Source organism: Schistocerca nitens, chromosome 10 (assembly GCF_023898315.1).
Source record: "Schistocerca nitens isolate TAMUIC-IGC-003100 chromosome 10, iqSchNite1.1, whole genome shotgun sequence".
Lineage (NCBI taxonomy): Eukaryota > Metazoa > Arthropoda > Insecta > Orthoptera > Acrididae > Schistocerca > Schistocerca nitens.
Genome location: NC_064623.1, coordinates 222893467 through 222903988, shown reverse-complemented (window position 1 = coordinate 222903988; position 10522 = coordinate 222893467). Strand labels below are relative to the sequence as shown.

At 39.8% G+C, this 10522-nt stretch overlaps 1 protein-coding gene across 1 annotated transcript in view; it reads left to right on the top strand.

Annotated features, from left to right (window-relative positions):
* The first annotated feature begins 3956 nt into the window (after positions 1–3956).
* The window catches only part of LOC126210024 (brachyurin-like), a 149355-nt gene continuing 142789 nt past the window's right edge, over positions 3957–10522 (top strand). The window contains exon 1 of the mRNA XM_049939128.1: positions 3957–4010. Coding sequence (XP_049795085.1) covers positions 3957–4010 — 54 coding nt within the window. The remainder of the gene's footprint in view (positions 4011–10522) is intronic.

The window sequence follows — 10522 nt, the reverse complement described above, 5'->3', positions numbered from 1 at the left end:
GTTGTTCCGTTACCTCTTGCTTCCAATTTGGTAATTCTTGCTGAAGGGTACGGCTAATGCTACCGAGTTCAGACATTACGGTATCTCCGGAGATTCCAGTCTCTGCTAGGTCTTTGTTAATTTTATTTTCGACAAAGTTGTCCTTTCCGGCAATCCAGTTCTCATACTTTTCTCTAAATTCTCTCTCATGACTATCTAGCCTCTCCTTTACTTTCGTTTCAGTTTCCAGAGTCAAATTTGACATTCCCTCGGTTAGGTTTTGTACCTGCTTAGTCACTCTGTCCAATCTGTGATTAACCGTGGATAAGGTGGAGTCAGGATTCTTGGTTGCGTTTCGGATGTCAGCTGTCTCGCTTTGCATGGTAGCTAAAGTGTCATTCAGTTCGAAAATTATTCCACTTCGCATTTGAGAAACAGCATCCTTAACTTGCTTTGCTACTTCTTTGGCTACGTTTTCTCTAACAGTTTTTATTTCTTCGCATACTGTAGAAAATTTATCTTCAAGCGAGGCTAACATTTGTCTATTTTCCTCTTTCATTTGACGATTTTCGTCTTTCAAATCATTTTAATGGAATTCACCATTTGGCGATTTCCATCCTGTATCATTTGACTTATTTGACTCAGTAGCTGTTTGAATACATCGTCTGTCACTACCCCTGAATTGCTTTCACCCGCCTCCCTTGTAACCGGTATATGGCTACGAGTACTAGTGGCAGAAACTATAGTTCAGTACCGGTAACAATATGGTGTGAGGCACCAAAGTCCATCAGATTTCCCACTTCACTTTCTACAATTGTTTCGATTGGTGTCTCAGCCCTACTAATTATCCTGCAGGACCGTAAGCGACGCGACACTTCACTCGTTTCATTCTGTTCATTTGAATCTAGTGATGACATTTTATCGTCTGCCATAGCTCATTTATTTACAAACAGTAAGTCAATGAAGTTCGTTTGCGCTACGGCCGTCAGCTGTCGACAGAGATGTAATTTATCGGTTGTGAGTCGGTTGTCACTGCTACGTCACAAGATCGGAATGTGGGGAGTTGCACGTCACGAGGACAAGAGACTATTCTGGACCGTAAAGAAAGTATGGCTGCACACTGGTCAAAATAAATGAAAACTAAGGCTGGTCAGCTACGTGAACACGCAGCGTACATTTAAAAACAAGTGATATGCAATACACAACAATGGAATTTAAACAATACTTAAAGAAATTACCAGTCTACTGAATTCAAAGCAAATTTTTACTGCAACTACTAAAGATCGTCACAAATTGATTACTGTCGGCTGAAATTAAGGAAGCTTGGCTACGGCTAACGAAATTTTAAGTTACGTTGCTGATGACTGCCTTCGGCGTTGCAACTAGATTTTCGCACAAATTCTGTTCCAAAAAAATCTCTCTTCCGTAATATTCTCTGAATATCTCGTTTCTTTCGCTCAATGTAAATTTTTTTGGATGGTCCTTGATGCCCCATGTAACAAATAAAAAGCACAAGATTAGCTACAATTCTTTATGAATATTTCCACAACGCGTACCTTATATAAATGTTTATTCCTTTGAGAGTTTTTATTTATTTATTTATTTATTTATTCGCGTGCCTGTTCGTGCGCCAATTATAACGATATGTTTACGTAATTCGTATACATAAACATACAGTTATAAATGTCCCCGTTCGTAGTCGCTAATTATAACAAAATGTTTACTTTTGTGCTGTAACATATAGCTGTAATCAGCGGTGGAAATATATTTGCGAACGCCGACCCTGTGCGGCTGTTTCTTGTTGGATCGTCTGATCAGTCGGAAGTTGCGTTGTAGAGGAGAGTAAAGGCCTATTCAAAATATAATTATTTTTGGATAGCTCAACATGAATTTCCTAAGGGACCGTAGTTTATCATGCATTTACCAGTAGAATATGGCGCGGAGAAAATTTTTCGCCGCATGCAACTTCCGTCCGATTTCGACGAAAGAATTCGTGACTGTGAACTCTCTATTTGGCAGAAACATAAAGAAAATTAAATAACTTCATGAAGGAGTGAGACATAGATTCTATACTAAATAAATAGTCCATACACCAGTTCCATTTAACTCTGAATTTATGGCAATTAATACATGAACTATCACTGCAATGAAGGATTTAATATGGATGCCGTTTTGACTCGCACTACTCTTCTCGTAATGAAAATAATTCCTTTGACGTTTTCACATACACGTCGCACAATAAATCTACTGCTATGCAGTATTGCACTTTTAGTATTGCACTTTTAGTATTGCACTTTTACTTTACACTAAAATAATATTATTTTTAACAATAGCCGGCCAGTGTGGCCGTGCGTTTCTAGGCGCTGCAGTCCGGAGCCGCGCGACCGTTACGGTCGCAGGTTCGAGTCCGGCCTCGGGCATGGATGTGTGTGATGCCCTTAGGTTCGTTAGGTTTAAGTAGTTCTAAGTTCTAGGGGACTGATGACCTCAGCAGTTAAGTCCCATGGGGCTCAGAGCCATTTGAACTTTTTTTTTTTTTTAACAATAATAATACGGGGGCAAGACATGCGCGTCCGACACAAGTTACAAAAGACAAGAGTAAAAAGAGTAACTGACTAACTGTTCATCGAGAATATCTCGTACATCAAAAGAATGTGTAAAAGTGTTCTTCTTCTGTCCGTTTTTCGCGCCGTGGTTTTCAAAGTCAGTAACTCACTGCATATCTGACGGCGCTTCGACAATAAACAAGTTACGTCACAGGTCGTTCACCTTTTACATTCTCGCAACATTATTTGCTAACTGTAGCTGTTTCCGAGCGACTGATCGATTAGTGAATGATTAAAAATGATAAGGCAATCACGTAATGTTACAACCAACATTGAAGAAAGTGGAGAGATGCTGCATCTGCCCTAGCTCAAAAGTTAACTAGTATTCAAGGAAATAGTGTGCAAAATTCCTTCCAACGCTTTATGCACGAAATGTTTAGGCGGAGTGAAGCTTAATGCTACAAAACATTTTGTTTTATAGTTCTGAAACACTGCGTACGGACGTTTTCTTTATTTTACACAGTAATAAGTAAATGTTGCTTGTGGTTAAGGAATTTACAATTATTTCGTTTTTATCATAGACCAAATCCACTTATTGACTAAAATAAATGAGGTACTGAGAGCCATAGGGGCCCAAAGCACAGACACAAAGTTTTGAGAAAAATAGATCTTTGTGAAAATCAAATTTATAGACAAACTACCAGTCTCATAGGTCTGAATTTCTTTTCACAAAGTCTCAACATTCTATCCTTTCTATGAAAAAATAATGTACCAAATTAAGATTCGAAATATCAATTAATCTTTAAGAATGTATTATTATTAATCTTATTTCGCAAAATTTTCATATTTAAGCAGTGACAATAGTATCATTTTAAAGTTGTAAACTAAAATTAGTGTGAAACCTAATCGGAACATAAAGAACAGACACTAAATCCACCATACACACACACTTATACACACACACACACACACACACACACACTTACGACCTATTCCAACACTTCACAGTCCTCGTTATCACCATTTTCATTAACCTCATTATGTGCCTGAATCCGTCAGATTTCTAGCTTTATGGATGTTTGAAGACACTGGCGTGTGTGCCCAACACTTAGGCAAAGTACAGGCGTTACAGGAGCGTGTGACCAGTTTATGTGATGCAGTCCGACTGGAGCCATATGTATTTGAAAGAGAGCGAGATGCTCTACAAACAAGTGGTGAACGGTCTGTCAGGGTGCGTGACAACCACATGCAACAATAACCGTAGTGTCTGCTTTTACATAACGGACAGATGTGACTCAGAGGACAGATTCGCACGCATCTCAACAAGTGTTGCCTTCCCGACATGTCTCTATACGAACTTTTCTTCTAAATTTATCTAGTACTCTCTCCCGTAAGAATATGTGATAGTTTTTTAAACATGACACCGTCCAGATGGAGCAAAGCAAAGAAAAACCAGAGAGCCGAAGTTCTGGTGACCAGTCAGTGGTCAGCTCAGTGGTGAAATTTGTTAATCCTTTCGCGTCAGCAACAACCATTCAGCCCACACCTCACTAAAATCAAACGAAAGAAGGCGTAAAATTATCTCAATCCCAGAGTGAGTTAGTAGATGGCGAAAAAACTGACAGCAGTGACAAAAATGAGGTAAAAGTTAAGGAAGACATGGACGGAGAAAATGAAGAGCTCAGAGGAATGTAGAAAATCATGTAGGCAACTATGATATAAACGAAAATAGATTGAAAGACAGCTTATGGATCAACAGGGAGCAAGTGAAAAAGAAAAAACTGAAAGTAGCAACAATATTTTGTTTTCTGGCGTATCTCAGCAGGTGTCCCCTGTTCCAGCAAATCTAAGGGTTATATTAAATAAAATAAGAAGTGAATCACTTCAAAACTGTTGGATTACTTGTACTTTTAAGAGACAAAATGCGTTAACTGACACTTGACTTCTGATTGGTTCTACACCAGTCACCCAAATGGTGAGAGACGTATGAGAAACTGGATGGCATACTCAACGGAAAACCAAAGTTTGTACTGGATCTGCTGCAGACTCCGTAAACTAGTCACAAGTTTGAACAATTTATCTAAATTTGTCTCTGGTTTTCAAGCATTGTGGGAACGTAGTCCGAAAGTTTATAACCAACAAAACCTCTGAAAAACAACGCAATTGTTTCAAAAACGGAAAAGCTTAAGAGGTAGGTAGTCTGATTTCCAACAGAACAATTGATCATGTTACGCAGCATCTGAAACAGAAAAACGAAAATGGAGATATTTTAGAAAGACTGTTATGCGTCACTATGTTGTGGGCTAAGCGTAATCTTCCATTACACGGCCACAGAGAGCACATGTTGGCAGAAAACAGAGGAAATTTTCATCAGTTTATTAGACTGCTATCGTAATATTGTACTATGAGAGCACTTGAGCAAGGCAGAACACTCCATTCTGTAACAGCGGAGCTAAAGTTTTAGAAGCTTCCAACACCCACTACACAAAACGATTTCATCTCACTTTTGTGTTGGCTTGTTTAGGAAAACATTTTCAGTGACATTAAAAAGTCGATATAACTTTGTATCATCGTTGACACCAAGAAGACACCTCGAACATGTATCAAATCAGTGAAATCTTTCGTCACGTTAACACAGGAAACACAGAATTAGAAGTAAAGGAGTCACTTTTGGGTTATTTTCAGCAAACTAGGACCAATGCGTTGTCATAAGGGAGGATATTTTCCATGTTACTGAACAGCGTGGTTTGGCTGTAACAACGTGCCGAATACAAGAGTAGGACATTACCCCTACGGTGACTGGTGTGCATTCAGAGTTCAAGCAGGAATTTATGGACTTAATCCTACAGCCCCCTACAGCCAACAGCCAAAGAGGGGCAGCAGCCTTTTCAATAGTTACAGGGGCAATAGTTTGCATGATTGACTGACTTGGCCTTGTAACATCAACCAAACCAACCCTGCTGTGCTGATCCTGTGAACAGCAGAAAGCAAGGGGAAAATACAACCACACTATTTCCCGAGCCCATGCAGATCTACTGTATGGTTAAATGACGATGGCGTCCTGCTGGTTAAATTATTTCGGAGGTAAATCAACGTTCTACATAGCGCAGCGTGGAATGGTACAACCCTAAATCGTGCCTGTAGGTTAGAAAATTTCAAAAGGAAAATGGATGGGTTGAAGCTGGATATTTTGGTAATTAGTGAAGTTCGGTGGCACGAGAAACTGGACGTATGGTCAGGGTTGTAAATAAAAAATGGAGGAGTAGATTTAATAATAAATAAGAAAATGGAATTGTGAGTAAGCTACCATGAACAGCATAATGATCGCATTATTGTAACCAAGATATACACGAAGTCAACATCTGCTACATTAGTACAAGTTTATATGCCAACTAGCTCTACAGATTATGAAGAGAGAGACAAAATATATGATGAGGCAAAATCAATTAGTAGGACAGTTAAGGAAGACGAAAATGTAATTGTGGTGTCACCGCCAGACACCACACTTGCTAGGTGGTAGCCTTTAAATCGGCCGCGGTCCGTTAGTATACGTCGGACCCGCGTGTCCCCACTATCAGTGATTGCAGACCGAGCGCCGCCACACGGCAGGTCTAGAGAGACTTCCTAGCACTCGCCCCAGTTGTACAGCCGACTTTGCTAGCGATGGTTCACTGACAAATTACGCTCTCCTTTGCCGAGACGATAGTTAGCATTGCCTTCAGCTACGTCATTTGCTACGACCTAGCAAGGCGCCGGTACCAGTTACTATTGATACTGTAATAATGTACCGTCAAGACCGACGTTCACCATTAATGGATTAAAGTTAAGTATTCCACCAGCTACGTCCGTTTTTCTAAATTCTGATTTCCTTGTCCTGTTCCAGACCTCACGCCAGCCTGCGTGAGCTAAAACGCGTGCCTTAACGGCTTCTTCTTGTAACCCGGTGTTGGGTGTCCTGCCAACCCACAACAGTAATTGTGATGGAAGTCTGGAATTCGATAGTAAGAAAAGGCAGAGAAGGGAAAATAGTAGGTGAATATGGACTCTGGGACATATTTTAATTTGTAAGACTGCCTACAATTTATTGGCTATAAGTTGTAGATTAAAACAGAAGACAATGCAAACAGGTAGAAAATTGAGGAGATGGGATCTAGGTAAGATGAAAGAAGCAGACTGTGTTGAGAGTTTCAGAGAGAGAATTAGGCAACAGTTAGCAAGAATAGGAGAAAGGAATACAGTAGAAGACGAATAGGTAGCTTTCAGAGATGAAATAGTCAAGGCAGCAAAAATCAAGTAGATAAAAGTACAAGGCCCAGTACAATTCTTTCGAGAACAAAGGAGATATTGAAGTTAACTGTTGAAAGGAAAAAATATGAATATGTAGCGATTGGAGCAGGCCAAAGAGACTACAAACTTTTAAAAAATGAAATTGACAGTAAGTGCCAAATGGACAAACAGGAGTGGCTAGAGGACAAATGTAAGGATTTAGAAGCATATTTCACTAGGGGAAAGACAGATAGCGCCTACAGGAAAATTAAAGAGGCCTTTGAAGGAAAGGGAAGTAACTATTAAAGCAAGAATTATGAAATTCTGTAGACGTATTTCTGTAAACCCAAGAAATGTTGTCTAAAAAGTAAATTCTGAAATCCTGAATGTAAGCTGAGATATGGGGTAAAGTGCGTGGGCATTTGCATCAATTTTATGTTATACATAGGTTAAGAATTTAAACAGAGAAAATATTGCAGTAATGTATTGAATAGTTTCTTAGAAAAGGGTACATATATTACTCATCAGGTCTACGACGTACGCGTAAGAGACCATCACCTGCGTGGATTCAGAATCTGCTTTCATTGCTTAAGACCCCGGAGCGCCATTCCATCTTCCAAGTGATCCTCTGGCGACACAAGTCGAGCCGCAATCGCCGATGCAGTGGCGTGTGAGTGGAAGAGGGGCCAGAGGTCTCCGTGCCCGTACTGCCTGTGGGCCCTCGACCTTTCAGTGTCTGTGGGGATGTTCACGTGACCAGTGATACCAACATCATCAACTTGTGTGGCAGGACCATCAATCCATTCGGAGGAACACAATTTGACGCTTTTGAAACTCGCTCAGTTGGACATAGGCGGCATGGTTGGCTGGTTGCTTCACGCGTTTCCACCACGCTGAGCCTTCTGGCACTCTGGTAGCTATGCCACCGTTGGTGGACGACGTTGAAACCATTATCAGTGCATCTACTGTCCCCAGGTGGCGTACTCCGTAATCGAATCAAAATCAACGTCGTCTCTCCAGGTGCACTAATTTTTTTCTCCAGCAGTTTATACGTTTGAATGCGGGTCTTGGGAATTTGCCTTTAAGACTCTTTACCAAGGACAACTTATTTCCTGTTACAACTCGTAGTGCACTGTTTTGAGTTCTTCGGAGACAAAATCCGTTTTCCTCTTCTTTCGTGATACAGACTTGTACACAATTAGAAACTATATCAAATTCAGCTGCAAGTGAGAACTTGACCCTTTAGCAAAAAGATAACTGAGCTCTAGCACGGCAAAAAACGTAAAGTAGTTCGTCTTGGCTGGGTGATATCCGATAGTGCTATGGATATGTAGATAATTTAAATCCATCGTTAGCTTCGTTGATTGCTTATAGTGCAACCCCTTTTTCGTTCAAATGGCTCTGAGCACTATGGGACTCAACAGCTGAGGTCATCAGTCCCCTAGAACTTAGAACTACTTAAAGCTAATTAACCTAAGGGCATCACATACATCCATGCCCGAGGCAGGATTCGAACCTGCGACCGTAGCGGTCGCGCGGTTCCAGACTGACGCGCCTAGAACCGCACGGCCACATCGGCCGGCAATTCCTTTTTCTTCGTATGATTGAAAATCAAACTATTTCACTACTTGGCAACTGTCGCTTGTACTGTCATGTAAGTAATGAGGTGTGTGGACCTCTCTTTGACTAGGTGCTTGACTCCAAATGCAGATCATTCATACAAAGTATGTAAATATCATGTAAATAACACACAGAATGCTGTATAGGGATTTTAACATTGTAGGAGATTACATAGGAAGTAATTTCTTCACTATGGTAAAGTTTACTCAGTAAAATTTCTCTTTTTGTCATTCTGCATGTTTCTTTGTCAACATTTGGTATACTGGTTGTTTATGTTTGACTTTACATCGTCATAATATGAGACTAAACGAGATATGGGTTGAAAGAAAGTGCCTTAGCAAGTTTGCATTCATTACATCGAGAAAAGAGAAAAGCTGACCAGGCAATTAGTACTGAATCACGTCTGAATCCATCCACATGAACTTCAGATAAAAAAAAAATGGAGGTCCTCAAGAAGCAAATAGAGACAATAAAGAACAGAAATATGGCGCAAGAAAAGTACCAATCTAACTAAACTTATGTATCAAAAAAAAATTAGTTGTTGTTACATGAAATATAAGGCTGAAATGACTGTGCACACGCTAGACATAAAAGGTCAATAAGAAATGGAAATGGTGTCACGTGGAGTGCAGGAGATACTGCTAAGGTCCTTTCATCAGAAGCAATATCTCCCAGTGTATATGTACAATTATCTGTGGAGATAGAAGTATTATTTGCTTTATAATCCAATGCTCCAAAAACAAACTGAGGTATTTCACTGTAATAACGGGATTTCAGAAGAGGTTGTAAAGCCAATTACCGCTAAAACAGAATTAATTCTCGAAGTAAAACCAGTAATCATCTTTTAATACCCACAGGAAATGTGAATGTCATTTCTTTGTCTTAATGCTGTGGCCACCAAAGAGAAAGTCAGCCTTTTATCTGTAGCTCCGCTTAACTTTCAACGACACGAGAAGTGAGCAACGTAAATTATCTTTTCAATCAGCTATGCATCAGACTGGGTTCAGATTCTTCCTACAAAAACGGAAAAGAAAACTTTCTTCAAAACGTTAACTTCAACATAATTTTATACGTTAGCCATAATTATTTCCACTGGCTGCTATCATGCTGCGACGCAAGTTAAAAGAGGACTGTCGTTCAGAAAAAAACTTTTGCCTCCATACATCCGTCTAAATAGCTGAGATGGTCCAAGAATACCCCCAAACTCTACTCACTGATACTTATTCTAGTTCAGATGTCAATTAACAAATTTTGCTGAATTTCATTCGATCAGTGTTTCCTCAAAAAACACTTTTTAAACATGTCAATATCATTTCCCGGTTTCACCATGTTGTTTTCCCATCGAATGACACACCAAAGTAACAGATGCATGTACATTCCATATCGTTCTCTTAGAATTAAAACAACTGAATTTACATCTTACGACTGCGGCGTCATCTGTGGCGACATGCAAAAGCTGAGAAATTGTTATTGAGAGCTGAGTCTGTTTTGATACTGTAAGTCGATAGGTTACTAACTGCAGATCAACAACATTTTGAACGATTTTTGCTCTACCTCATAAGAATTTGGTGCATGTCTCTCTGCTTCAGCTGCATCAACTGTTTCCTGTGCAATGCTATCAAACCTGTGGCTCTGCCTATACAACGTACCTCCATGCAACACTATTATTCGGTTAGGCATGACATCTTACTGTACTGTATCCGATTTCCTTTGTCGAAACGTTAGCAGAAATTTATACTTCTGTTTTTCTCAGCAACTTCTGAAATAGTATTTTCACGTTTAAAACAATTTTTGTGTACAGCTTTCATTTCAGCAGCTACTCTGACACAGTGTGCGATTTGCAGGGGGTGATGGGGGGGATTTCCCCCCCTCTGCATCAGACCATCCGCTCCTCTGGTTTTAGTTTATGCATCCCAACCTGGGATGTTTATTTCCCACGCACTGGAGTAAAACTTTACATATAATTTAAATTTGTGGAGCCGAACACTGAAAGTAGTTAATACAGTCTTACTATTAATACTATTAATATGTTTGCTTATTAATTTTGAAAAAGTGTTACGTAGTAGGTAAGCATTTCAAAACATTTAGAACTAAACGACAAGATGACGCAC